The 14,537-nt window shown below is 38.2% G+C and overlaps 1 protein-coding gene across 2 annotated transcripts in view; it reads right to left on the bottom strand.

Moving 5' to 3' along the window:
- The window catches only part of EYA3 (EYA transcriptional coactivator and phosphatase 3), a 95,989-nt gene that overhangs the window by 14,595 nt on the left and 66,857 nt on the right, over positions 1 to 14,537 (bottom strand). For both annotated transcript variants that reach the window (XM_060624731.3, XM_060624732.3), the window contains 6 exons: positions 10,842 to 10,925; positions 9,086 to 9,175; positions 6,754 to 6,812; positions 4,452 to 4,612; positions 1,779 to 1,893; positions 628 to 749 (listed from right to left, as the gene is read on the bottom strand). In XM_060624731.3, coding sequence (XP_060480714.1) covers positions 628 to 749; positions 1,779 to 1,893; positions 4,452 to 4,612; positions 6,754 to 6,812; positions 9,086 to 9,175; positions 10,842 to 10,925 — 631 coding nt within the window. The remainder of the gene's footprint in view (positions 1 to 627; positions 750 to 1,778; positions 1,894 to 4,451; positions 4,613 to 6,753; positions 6,813 to 9,085; positions 9,176 to 10,841; positions 10,926 to 14,537) is intronic.

Below are 14,537 nucleotides of genomic sequence, written 5' to 3'. Positions count from 1 at the left end.
CACTCTCTCTGTGAAAAAGAAAAAGAAACTTGGAATGAGGCAAAGGAGACTTGTAGGGGCACCTGGATGGCTCAGTCAGTTGAGCATCTGACTCTTGATTTCGGCTCAGGTCATCTCAGTGAGATGAGCCCCGCATCAGGTTCTACACTGGGCATGGAGCCTACTTAAGATATTCTCATTCTCTCTCTCTCTCTCTCTCTCTCTCTCTTTCTCTCTCCCTTCCTCCCTCCCTCCCTCCCTCCCTCCCCCTCTGCCCCTTCTACCCTCCATGGCAGCATGCACTCATGTGCTCTCTCCCCCTCTCACAAAAAAAGGTAGATTTCTAAGCTAACTATATGTTCTTCCAATTATTATAAAAGGAAAGAACATGATAAATTTTAAGTTCCACAAACCTGGATTTGAATCCTGTTTATGCAACTTACTAGCTATGAAGGCTTGAGCAAGCTTATACAGCTGTTAAGCCTGAACTGGCCCATCACTAGTATTAGGAAGACTGCTGGGAGGGTTACAGATCTATCTCTCTCTCTCTCTAAAATGCCTAATTAAGGGGTTAGTAAATAATTAAGTGCATCATAAGTAGGTAGTATTATGTAAAGCAAGTGACAAGAAACAAAATAGGAACCATACCAATTTTGGTAGCACTATAGATGTTCTCAATAGGAAATATTTCTCCTAGCCCATATAGGAGAACTTTGGCCAGAGCTGGAACCAGCTGGGTTGTAGTGATCAGAACATTCACACAATTCTTTCTAGAAGGGAGAAAAAATAAAAAGAAAAAGGTGAAACCAAACTAACCTGGGAGCAAGAATTTGAACGGGCCTTCTCTTTGGGAACTAATTAGTAAAAACTAACCTCAAAGGGCCTGATATTTGTTCAGGGCCATGTTCAGTTACTGGTCTAATTATCTCAGGTTTATTTATTTCCTATATTAAAGGACAGTGATTCTATATATATATAGTGGGCACAGAGTAGCAACTTGATTCTTGCTTCATTTCCCTTCTAACCATTCTAGCTCACTGCACTCGTTAGCAAATAAACCACCAATCCATGTCACTGACCCTACACGCTAGGAAACCAGCAAAAAGGCTTATAGTCACAGTGCTATTTCATCTGAATGCAACTCAGCCCTTAATAAGATATGACTTAAGTCCTCTTTGCCTTTTACACAAAAGCAGCACCAATTCCAGAATACTTGTTAATTTCACATGTACTTTACCTTCAGGAATACCCACCCTTCAGTGTCAGTTTTACTGTTTGCTCTACTAAGTTGTAGATCTGGAATTCCTGCTTTGAGGGAGGGAGCAATAGGGTATTAGTGCAGACTGTATTTGACTGTATTTATTTCCCATTCTGAGCTTCAAGCTGAAATATCCCTAAACTGCTTAATATATTCTTTTTGAATCCTGCCTTCCTAAGTGGGTTTTGGTACATTTCTTCAGAGTGTCCTGTACCTAGAATATGTGATGTGTCTCCTACATGGATTCTTTGATGTGACTGGGCCATCTCCTGGCTGGAGATTATTGGTCACTGAGCTTTAATTCTGTGAGAAAAAAGTAAGGAGAAAGAAAAAGGCTTTCATGTATAAATATTCTCTTAAAATTCGAAGGTGTGCTGTTAACGCAGAATGACCTTACCTCCTACCTACCCTACATGTTTTCCTGCATCCTTTAAACTCCTCTTACCACGAGCCCAAACCTATGTTAGAGAGTGGCCTATCACGGACTGGGGTAGTAAAGAGTGTTTCTTAGAGAGGGTGAGAACTAAAAGAAGTACCATACCTGGACTGGATGAGAAGTAAGGACTTTAATGCAGTTCCTAACCAGGAATCTGTTAAAACTTCAATTTCTGCTCTCAGTCTCTGCAGTGCTTCCTTTCTCTGGGGACTGAGCAGGCCTTTCAGAATAAAAGCAGACACATTTATCATTTGACAACATATCCTTGCTGACACCGAGGAAGCAACTTCTAAATTCAATTTAGAAACACTGTGAGTCACTGAAATATTCTACCGAGCTAACAGGTTTCTCTTCCTGGTAAAACCCTAAAGTAGCCTACTTAATTAAGAGGTCTTTTTGACTTTATCAGAATGTTTTGCTGGGGGGTGGGGGGCAACCACCACAACAAAATCAGCTGAAAGAAACACTGTGATTAAATTCTGCCACAAGCTCACTCTTTTACCACCACCCAATAACATAATTTGCAGACTGGTGGACCATCCTTTGAGGAGCACTGCTTTAGACGTGATATCAAGAATCAAAGGGGGCAAAATGAAGGTTATAGTTGGGAGTGTCTGCAGCATTTCCAATCTCTCTAAAGAAACCAAAGCCCGGGGAGGAAAAGGAGGTTGCCTAAGATCACAAAGCAGGTCAGTGGTTTTGGTTTCAGAAGTCTTTGCACTGCCTTGCACTGCTCCCGTGGGACTGTGCTTTCACAGCCCTGAGATTCCAGGTTCAACAACCAACTCTATGAACATCATTTATTTGTACATACTTACTTGTGAAACAACTCCAGATAAGAAGAGACTAAAACAGTGCTTAACATCAGACAATTAAACACAGAACAAAACAGAACTGATCTGATGGGAGCATGTTATCAGACACTTGAATTACAATATTCAAATAATCAATCTGGCCCTGTATTTTCTTATAATGAAGGTAGAAAGAGAAATCCTATATTCTACTACAAATATTCCATAAAAATGGAAGGCATTTCTGTGAGAACTGTGCATAATATGTTTTCAGATTGATGGTTTCACAATGCAAGCCTAGAATTACAGGACTTTCAACATCTCTGATAAAACAACAAAACCAGTATGTGACCCACACATAAGTGTGTATGTCACACTCTTAACTAATAATATGATGTGGCACTTTTGTTAATTCTTATTTTATAAAATACAGGTAGACAATAGTTTTAATATGTTTCCCAGAGTAGGCTCAGGGGATTCTCACAGAGCATCATATCACTTTCTTCAGAAAACCAGGTCCTGGTACTCACTGGGCAAAAAAAGGATCAGATACTTAGGTTGTATATGAAAACTAACAAAAGAAAGGCTAATATCTGCAGAGAGTAAAAGCAAAAAGATGGAGGTGTCAAAATAAAAAGTACTAACTCTGAATCATTATAAAAAAATAGGCCATAAGAAGGGGAATCTAAAAAAAGCAAATTAGATTCCCAAAGCCCAGATGCCTGTGATTTTTATCTGGTACTGGAGGGCTCTAAAAGAAATGAAACAAATTATCTTTGAAGTCCTATTTTTACTTTCTGCACCAAAATGTAAAGCAGCATGGTGTGGCAGGAGGACTCTCTTGATCCGGGGTAATATACCACTAGACTGTGCATGGAATCCCCGAAACTTCATGCGACATTTTGTTTATATGCAGATCTTTGAGGGTAATGGTTCACAGTTTAATTTTTTTTTTCTTATAAGGGTACATCACTAAAGAAGGAACTGCATGAGGGTGCCTGGCTGCCTCAGTCATTAAGCATGCGACTCTTGATCTTGGGGTCGTGAGTTCAAGCCCCATATTGGGTGTAGAGCTTAGTTAAAAAAAATAAAAATAAAAATAAAGAATAAAAAAATAGATAAATCTCTTACACTTAAAAAAAAGGGGGGGAGGGTGGGAACTGCATGAATGTAAAGGGCACTGGACCAAGAGTTAGGAGATTGGATTCCACCTGTGACTATGGGTAAGCTGCCCTCAGTACTCTCATAATAAACATTTCTCAATGCAAAATGCAAAATGAGAAATGTCTCTTCTAATTTGAACAACCTATGGTTAATTAATTAATTACAAATAATGGAATTTTAGGCATAGTGACAGCCGATATTTGAGGTATTTCTGGGCAGAAAGGATTTCCAAGGTCCAACACCTGGCCACTGCCAACTATAATTCTGGACCTAGTTTTCCATCCACTAGAAACCTAGTCACTAGTTCTACCTGACAGAGGGAGACACAGAATCCAGAGCTCCGAGCTGTCAGCAAAGAGCCCGACGTGGGACTCAAACTCCTGAACGGTGAGATCATGACCTGAGCCAAAGTTGGCTGTTTAACTGACTGAGCCACCCAGGAGCCCCTCTACCTGACTTGTTCTGATGGTTAGATAAATCAGTCAAAAAATATGGCAACCTATTAGTTAGTACTGACAATAGTTGTGAGTCCAGAATAAAACAAGTCATCAAACATAATCTCTGGAACACATTTCCTTTAAAAAGGTATTTGTCTAATAAACAGGAGAACTTTGCAAAGCAATGCTAAGAGAAGTGCGTGAGAAATGTCAAGCTTCCTCTTCAAAGGGTTTCAATCAAACCTTAATTTTTTTAATACAAAATTAAAATGTTATTGCAGCCCCAATTCCTAGGCAGTTGCTAGGGAGTTCTAAGGGATGTCTGGAAAAGAATGCAAGAAGTCAGAAGGAAACAGAGTATCAGACTGGTCGTATGCCACACTTACCACCCACATTGCTTTTATGCTTATCGTAGATTTCTCTCACTTTTCGGTAGCGGAAAGCCAGTTTTCTCATCCAGTCCACACCTCCTTGGACACCCACAGAGGAACCATGGCTGCCACCGCCTCCTGATCCACTGAAACCATCTGTTGAGAAACTGTAGTTGCTGCAGAGAGACAGGATGATGAAAATTAATACTGCTATTGTCTGAGGTTTTTGGCTGAATGCCACCTGGGATTCTCTGTCCTATTCCTGGCATCTGACATCAAGTCTAAAGGCTTTAAGAACCTTTTCCCTTAATCTCTGTGTGTCAGAATCTATCTTCCATTAGTCATCTCCCTCACCCCTATTACTGCTATCAAAGAAAGGAGGAGAGAGAGGGAACAAGAGGTAGGAACCATTCAAGCACCAACTTCCCCTAGAGGTGGTCATGGTTTAGAGTGTCTTTTCATGAATGACAGCATATCTTACAGTGAAAAAAAAAAAAACACCAAAACCCCGGAATATAACATTTTTGTGTACACACACACAGACATACACACAAATGATGGCAACTATGGAAAGTGGAGAAACACGTGAAGAAATAATGGAAGGAAATAACCCCAAATACTAATAATTGCAAGATATAATGGAGATATTCTTCAGAGATGTTAGCTGGTTTATTAAGTTCATGGGTCATAGTGGTGACTTTAAAATGTCCTCAAATTCTTTAATACTGCTCTTTTCTAATTCTTTTCTCTATAGGTATGGACTGCATTTAAATATAAACAGGATGTGGTCGAAGCAAGGGTGTTAGACCTCAGAGACTAGGCTTCTCTTGCTCTCTCTTGGATCACTTGCTCTGAAAGACATCAGCTGTCACATGAGAACACTCAGACTGCCCTATGGAGAGGCGTACAGATAGTGAGGAAAAGGGGTCTCCCACTACCAGCCGCAGGTGAGAGGTCGCGAGCAGCTCCTCCAGTTCTAATCAAGCCTTCAGATGATTGATTTTAGCTCCAGCCAATGTCTTGATTTTAGTTTCAGACACCCTGATTCAAAAGTACCCAGCTAAGTCACTTTCAAGTTCCTGTCCTATAAAAACTATGAGATGATAATGTTTATAACTTTAGGTTACTAGTTTTGGGGTCATGTTACACAGCAACAGTTAAGTAATACAGTGAAACAGGCTGGGAGAGATGAACACTTCCTAAGTAGAGATTGACAAAATGACGGACAGAATTAGGGACAACCTGGTTCAACTGAAAGTCAAAACTGAGTTCAATAGGTGTTAAGATTCTATACCTAAGGAAATAAAGTTGCCAAGACATTTCGGTAAGTACTGGTTAGCCATGTGTATAAAAGGAAAAAAAAACCACCAGGGTTTAGGTGGATCACAACTGCTTCAGACCAGGCTCTTTCCTAAAAAGTCCAGTGAAATCTGGCAGGAACGGTATGCTCCATGGCTGTGCAAGCACAACACGCGTGACTGGATGCTGTTCTTGATGTGGAACCTTCACCTCGTTCTCAGCCCTACAGGATTAGGCCCTCAGGGAGAGGCATGCCCAGCTCTGCTCTATGTTTGAAAATTCATGGATGAAACAATTTTACAGGAGACACAGGAAAGAACTTTTTGCCTACTGAAAAGGGACAAACACCAAAACAAATGAACATGAAAAATGGGACGGTCTTTTTTTCTTAAGGTCTTCAAATATAAGCTAGATAAATTGTTGGATTATTCTTAGCCAAGACTGCTGGGCCAGGAGACAGCAGCCAAGAGAGATATGAGGAGGCCGAGCAGGCATTTTGCCACTGAGACCCGCTTGGTTTAGTGTTCCCTGATAGAACATTTTAAGATCGCCTCCCATAGGGTTAGTCCTGACACCAGCAGACCCCCACAATTAGGTTCCTTGGTAAAACTCCTGATGCTTATTTGTATCTAAAACTAACCAGTGTGGAAGCACACTCCTCCTGACTGAAAATCTAGCCAAAGAGAAATGAGTGCACCCTTTACTTTGAAATGCTTTTTCCTCATCCTGTCATTGCTCCCCATTCAAGGCCATACTCAAATTCTGCACTGAGAAGGCCGCTCCAATGTTGGCAACCAGCTGCTCCCCGCAGACGCCAGAATTACTTTCTTTGCTGTGCTCCGTCACATTTTCTACTGTCACCTCTGCACACTGCCATCGTTAACTGTTTGTCTCTGTCTCCTCTACCAGACCGTGAGAACTTTTAGGGCCATGTCTTACTCATCTTTGTTTTCCTCTGAACCTAGACAGTGATTGTGTACAGGCATTCTGATGTTTAAGACATCACTGTTTCTATCACCTCAAGTCTTGGCCATTGTCATCAGAAGCCACATCTTCCACATGCACCTGGTCACACTCCTGTTAAAAGATAAAACCACACACTATTTCAGTCCAGGGAGTAGAAGCGCTATCACCACCATGACATATTGTAAAAAGACCACAAATTACGGCAGATGATGAAATACCTCATAGTCTCTCTTGTGTGTGGAGGATCACTCTCACCCCCCTGCTGTCCAACTTCTTTCAAGGCCTAATTCATATCCCACAGTCCACGGAATTTTCCTTAACCATCCCAACCTTCAGGTATGCTCTTATCTCAACAGTCATGGAGTTAACACAATAGCTCAGGGGAATAAACACAAGCTCCCTTACACTGTCAGGTAGGTCTACGTCCTATGCTAGACTACAGTGTAAGTTCTATTACACTGTAGCCCTCTGCTGGCACAACCCGTATCTTACACCTCCTTTGTACCCTTCTAGTCTGGTCCTATGTAGCATGTGCTCTTACATGGTATGTACCCAACAAATTTTTGCAGATGAAAGAGATACTGGTAGAGTACGGTATCAAAACAGAATGACTGAAACAGAAACTTGTACATCCAAACACAGGAATTAGAAGTGGTCACCTAAGTTAATCTCCTCATGTTCTAAAAGTGAGGCGACGTGAATGATCCAAGGTCACAGAACCAGTGATAGAAAGAAACTAAAAAGAGCCTCAGCCTTCTAACTTGAATCCAAGGTTCTTTCCACCACACCCGTGCTACTACTGACATAAAATGCCACCCCCTGCCTAACTCGGAGAGATTCACTCCTCTGACACCACCTAGGGCAATGTTGTGATGTCCACCTGCATCAGAATCCCCTGGGGAAGTTTTTAAAAAATGCATATTCTTGGGTCCACCCCAGACCTACTTGAATCAGAATTTCTGGGAGTGAAATCCTAGAATTTTCATTTTTAACAAGCTCCCCAGGTGATTCTTATGCCCCCTAAAGTTGAGAACCACTGACCTGGGGGGGCAGGAACACATTCAGGTCAAATTCTTCACAGAACTTTCAGTCCTGAGTGAGGACTATGTCTAGAAAATCATTACAAATACAATTTGGCAATAATTATTGGCACAAAGTAGGTTTTCAATAAATGTTTGCTGAATAAAAACTATGATGTCCTAACGTATCAACATGTGAAGTTGAGGAAGATTAAGCATTGTGGAGCTTAGACAAAAGTACTGGGGTTTAGAGCTCTGGTAATACAGTTTGTTGGAGAACTGTCCACTGAGTAGAACTAGATTGTATTTAAAAAGAAATAGGATTACTTTGTGTTTATAAAATGCTCTCTTATTTTTTATTTTTTTAGTTTCTTTTTAATTTTATTGAAGTAATCTCTACACCCCATATGGGGCTCAAAGTCACAACCCTGAGATCAAGAGTTTCATGCTCTTCTGACTGAGCCAGCCAGGTGCCCCACTACCTTATTTTTAATTAAAAATTTTCACTGTTTTTAAAAACTAGGTTATATAAATAGTACACTGTTTGAAACTCAAAAGAACATAAAGTGACAAGTCTGCTCCTTCCAACCTCTGTGTCCCAGCAACACATCTTCTTCCCCAGGTAGAACAGCTGTTATTAGTTTCTGGTGTAGGATCACTGTTTAACTGAAGCCTAGAATGCGGAGATAACTTTCCTAACCTGGAACTCACTCTCTGGTCTTCTGACTTCCCAGTCTTGTGCTGTTTCTACTACATCACGGTTACCTCAAAGGTGAACTTAAATGTCAAAGCCAAAAATATTCACCAAGAAGCTCTCAGTGTTACTGGTTTTCCTTGCATCTAACTATAAAATGATTCTGGACATCAAGGTTAATGTACACATGGATAATAAGCATGTATAAATTATAATGAGTTAGTAGAGCAGCCATTCACAGATCTGACAAATCAAGAGATTTTATTTTAAGAAGGTAAAACCAAAAAATAGTCAAAATATAATTAAGAGTACAAAGAACCAAACCCACCTTGTATATATTATTTAAGATAGGTGAATAAGTAGGAACGTTGGTTTACATTTCACTGTTTTTGCCTGATGGGCTGACATTTCCCCTAGATCTAGATCACTTCCAAACAGGCTAACAAAAATCAAATTTTTGAGCCAATAAAATTGAGGGCCAGTACCAAGACTGGTGACATAGCCAAGGCACTGTTCTTATAAGACTATGTATGCCTAAGTGGCCAGCTGACCTCTCCATAACCACCCTGTCTCACCACATTTCCTCTAAAAACAGTAAGCTTGGCTCAATAAATAGCTATGGAACAAACAAAATGGTTTACTGAAGTACAGAAACAATTTAAAACACTTACCTCTAAGTCATTGAAAAATAGATGTGTATCAGCCACTTCAAAAATCATTTCCTCCATTGTTAAACCTGAGCCAATCACTACTGTTGGGTCCTGGAAGGCAGTAAGTGAAAAATTTGTTTGACTTGGTACTAACAGCACTGGTTCCAATCTTTAAATATTTCAGAGTTATTCTGGGTCAAGGCCAAAACAACACAGGCCCACTAGCTATTACTGATGCAATTCCATTCACAGTTACAAGAATCTGGGATTGTGGAAAATTAAAAATTTCAGGACTTCGTTTTTAGAAAACTAAACCCACTCAAAAAAAAACCAACAACAATCTGTGTAGAAATTTCCTATTTTGTGAGAAATGCTATCTATTGCTAAAATATTACTATTGCAACACCCATTATCTCTCTTCTGCCTCCCCACCACACACATGCCTATACAGTATAATACCAGAAGTCAGTTTTCTGACAATCTCAATAGCCAGGAAATAAGAAAGCCTGAGAAGCCAAAATATTTGTAGGAAAACCAATATAGTTAGCTTTAAAGTGAACCATCAAGAACTGGAAGGTATTATGCTAAGTGAACTAAATCAGTCAGAGAAAGACAGATATCACGTTTTCACTCATATGTGGACCTTGAGAAACTTAACAGAAGACCACGGGGGAAGGGAAGGAGAAAAAAATAGTTACAAACAGACAAGGAGGGAGGCAAACCATAAGAGACTCTTAAATACAGAGAACAAATTGAGGGTTGATGGAGTGGGGGGGAGTGGGGGAGAGGGGAAAATGGGTGATGGGCATTGAGGAGGGCACTTGTTGGGATGAGCACTGGGTCTTGTATGTAAACGATGAACCATGGGAATCTACCCCAAAAACCAAGAGCACACTTTACACACTGTATGTTAGCCAATCTGACAACAAATTCTATTAAAAAAAAAAAAAAAAATTAAAGTGAACCATCAGGTTTTCACTTAGAGGCTATAAGTGAAAGGCTTTCACTTAGAGGCTCTTATTTTACATATTTTTATAACCACAGTGTATGAGTTCATATTAGCTAACTAGCCTAGATAATAAAAGCCTGTGGAAGGTACTTCTAACAGAAACATTAATGACAATAAGATAAATGGGAACAGTAAGAGAGCAAAGGAAGCAAATATTTTCGTAAAATTTATTCATAGAAACTGAAAAACAGAAGCCTGGAGATAATTCAGTGTAGAAATACACAGTTTATCCCTCTATTAAAACTGATGTTTAAAAACAAAACAAAACAAAAAACTGATGTTTATACTGATGACTAAATAAGTTAACTTCTGCTTGATATATTTAGTTTAAGAAGGCATGTAATCTATTTTAGAAAAATATTTTATACTTTTATATATTTTAAATTTACATATCTGGCTTACACGCAGCTAAATAAAATGCTTAGTTTGGGCTGTTAAAAGTGATGTAAAGGTTAAAAGATCAGTCTTTAGAATATATAATCCTGAGACTCCACTCTGTTTTGAGCTTCATTCCCGTAACTTAGTCTTTATAAAATAGTACTCTTGAACAACGTCAGCTTTCAGCACTGGTTCTAGGTCTAGTCCCCAGCTTTATCAACTCTGCCTGACCACGTAGCCTGCCTGGTACAAGCCATCAGGAAAAGTTTTACATGGAAAGTGAAAGGTGAACAGGGTAAGTTGGGGGTGGCAGAGAAAGGTGACCTTGGTTATCTGCCCATATAGTGAGGGGAAGGGCAATTACAACAAATGAAGAAAGACTTAAATTACCTTTCCATACTTCTGGGCATAGGATCCAGTAAGAAGAGAGTGAAATATGATGATGGTTTCATCCAAGTCCCACAGAAATACCCGCTGAGGAAGGAAAACATAAAAAATAATGAGTGAGCATCTTTTCTAGTCACAATGGAATGAGACAAGAAATCACTAACAAAAAGCTAAAAAAAATTCACAAATATGTGAAAATTAAACAACACAATCTTAAACAACCAATGGATCAAAGAAAAAATTCCCAGTGAAATTATGCTGAGATGAATGAAAATTAAAACACAACATACCAAAATTTATAAGCTGCCGTGAAAGCAGTGTGGAGAGGGGAATTCACAGCTGTAAATGCATGCCTTAAAAAAGAAGTAAGATCTCATTCAATAACATAACTGTACAAATTAAGAGTCAGCAGAAGGAAGGAAATACTAAAGGTTAGAATGGAGATAAATAAATCAGAAAGCAGAATAATAACAGAGAAAAACCAATAAAACCAAAAGTCCTTTCTTTGAAAAGATCTACAAAATTGACAACTTTTAGTTAGATTAACGAAGAAAAAAAAAGAAGACTCAAATTAGTAAAATCAGAAATGAAAGTAGGGATGTTATTGTCAACTTTACAGAAATAAAAAGAAATATGAGAATATGATGAACAGTTGTACACCAACAAATAACCTAGATAGAAATGGACAACTTACTAGAAATACACAAAATGCCAAAACTGACTCAAGAAGAAATGGAAAATCTGAATAGACCCTTAACTTACTGGTAAGGAGGTTGAAATCAGTAATCAAAAAGATACCAAGAAAGAAAAGCCCAAGACCAGATAGTTTCACTGGTAAAGTCTACCAAATATTTAAAGAATATTTAACACCAATCCTTCTTTAACTCTTCCAAAAAGTCAAAGAGGAAGGAACACTTCCTAAATCAGTCTATGAAGCCAGCATTACCCTGATACTGAAGTCAGATAAAGATACTGTAAGAAAACTGCAGACCAATATTTCTTACGAACATTGATGCAAAAATTCTCCACAAAATACTAACAAACAAAATTCAGCAGCATACCGAAAGCATTATACATCATGACCATGTGGGATTTGTTCTTAGAATGCATGGATGGATCAACATAAAAAAATTAATTAATGTAATATGCTACCTTAAGAAAACAGAGGAAAAAGAACTCCAATGGTCATCTCAACTGATGCAGGAAAAGCATCTGACAAAATTCAACACTTCCATGATAAAAAAAACATCGAATAAACTAGGAATAGAAGTGAATTTCTTCACATAATAAAGACTGTATATGAAAAACACAGAACTAATATCTTACTCAATGGTTGAAGACTGGAAGCATTACCCCTGAGATCAGGAATAGGACAAGTATGCCTGTTTTCACCACTTCTATTCAACATAGTACTAGAAATCCTAGCCAGAATAATTTGGCAAGAAATGGGGAAAAAAGGAACCCAAATTGGAAAGGAAAAAGTAAAATGATCTCTGTTCACAAATGACACAATCTTATAGGCAGAAAACCCTAAAGAACCCATAAAAAATTGAAAGAGCTAAAAAATGAACTCAGCAATGAGGTGTACTTCTATATACATGCAATGAATAATTCTCAAAGAAATTTAAAAAACAATTCCATTTACAATAGCATCAAAACTAATAAAATCCTTAAGAATAAGTTTAACTGAGGAGGTGAAAGACTTGTACACTGAAAATTATAAAACACTGCTAAAGGAAATTAGACTTAAATAAATGGAAAGACAACTCATGTTCATGGATGAAAGACTTAACAATGTTAAAATAACATTCCTACCCAAAGTGATTTACAAATTCAACACAATCCCTATCAAAATCCCAACAGTGCTTTTTACAATTTCTTTTCATGTTTGAGAGTGTGTGCGTGTGTGTGCATGTGCACCCATGTGCACGAGAGCAAGAAAAGGGCAGAGAAAGAGGGAGACGCAGAATCCTAAGCCCTAAGCAGGGCTCAAGCCCATGAACCACAAGATCATGACCTGAGCCAAATTCAAGAGTGAGACACTCAACTGACTGAGCCACCCAGGTGCCCCCTGCTAACAGTGCTTTTTAAAGAAATAGAAAAACTCATCCAAAAATTCATATGGAATTTTTAAAGAAATAGAAAAATAGAAAATTTCTTTTTAAAGAAATAGAAAAACTCATCCAAAAATTCATATGGAAGGTACCCTAAATAGCCAAAATAATCTTGAAAAAGAACAAAGTTGGAAGAGTCACACTTCCTGATTTCAAAACTTATTAGAAAGCTACAGTAACCAATACAATGTGGTATTTGCATAAGGATAGACACATAGATCATTCAAAAAGACAAGATAGCTTAGAAATAAAGCCTTATATATATGGTCAATTTTTGACAAGGATACTAAAACCATTCAACGGGGACAGGAAAGTATTTCCAACAACAGGTGCTAGGAAAATTGGCTATTCATATGCAAAAGAATGAAATTAGACCCTTACTTTACACCATACACAAAAATTAACTCAATATGAAGAAAAACTTAACTCAGTATGAATTAAAGACCTAAATTTATGAAACTTACAAACTAAAAGAAATTCTTAGAAGAAAACATAGGTAAATACCTTCATAACCTTGCATTTTTAACATTAAAAGCACAAACAAACAAAAATATATAGGACTTAGCGGCACCTGGGTGGCTCAGTCAGTTGAGTCTGACATCAGCTCAGGTCATGATCTCACGGTTCATGTGTTCGAGCCCTACCGGGCTGTGTGCTGACAGCTCAGAGCCTGGAGCCTGCTTCAGATTCTGTGTCTTTCTCTCTCTGCCCCTCCCCTGCTCGCACTCTGTCTCTCTCTCTCTCTCTCTCAAAAATAAACATTAAAAAACATTAAAAAAAAATAGGACTTCATCAAAATGTAAAACTTTTATGCATCAAAGAATACTATCAGATAGAGAGTAAAAAGAACCCACAGAATAGAAGAAAATATTTTGCAGATCATATATTTGATAAGTGATTAGTATCTAGAACATATAAAGAATTCTTAAAAGTCAACAACAAAATACCAAACACCCTAAATCAAAAACTGGGCAAAGGATTTGAACAGTTATTTCTCCAAAGAAAATAATACAAATAGCCAACAAATATAGATGTTCAACATTATTAGTCGTTAAGGAAATGTAAAAAAAAAAACAACAAACCACAATGAGTTACTACTTCATATCCATTAGGATCACTATTATTTAAAAAAAAAATTTTTTTAATGTTTATTTATTTTTGAGACAATGCGAGAGACAGAGTGCAAGCAGTGGAGGGGCAGACAGAGGGAGACACAGAATCTGAAGGAGGCTCCGGGCTCTGAGCTGTCAGCACAGAGCCCAACGCGGGGCTTGAACTCACGAACCGTGAGATTCAGGCGCCCCAGGATCGCTATTATTAACCAAAAAAAAAAAAAAAAAAAAGGAAATAACAGGTGTTGGTGAGGATATGGAAAAATAACTGTAAAGAAAGACTTAAGAGATATCTGGATGGCAATCTTCATAGCAGCATTATTCACAATAACTCGAAGATGAAAAACTACTAGTGTCCATCAACAAATGAATGGGTAAACAAAATATGGTATATACATACAATGGAATATTATTCAGCCATAAAAAGAAATCAAGTGCTTTTTTTCTGTTTTAAGATTTTTTTTAACTTTATT

This window comes from Panthera onca, chromosome C1, assembly GCF_046562875.1.
Source record: "Panthera onca isolate mPanOnc1 chromosome C1, mPanOnc1 haplotype 2, whole genome shotgun sequence".
In the NCBI taxonomy this organism is placed as follows: domain Eukaryota; kingdom Metazoa; phylum Chordata; class Mammalia; order Carnivora; family Felidae; genus Panthera; species Panthera onca.
The sequence above is the reverse complement of the archived record's forward strand: the minus strand, read 5'-3'. Positions and strand labels throughout refer to the sequence as shown.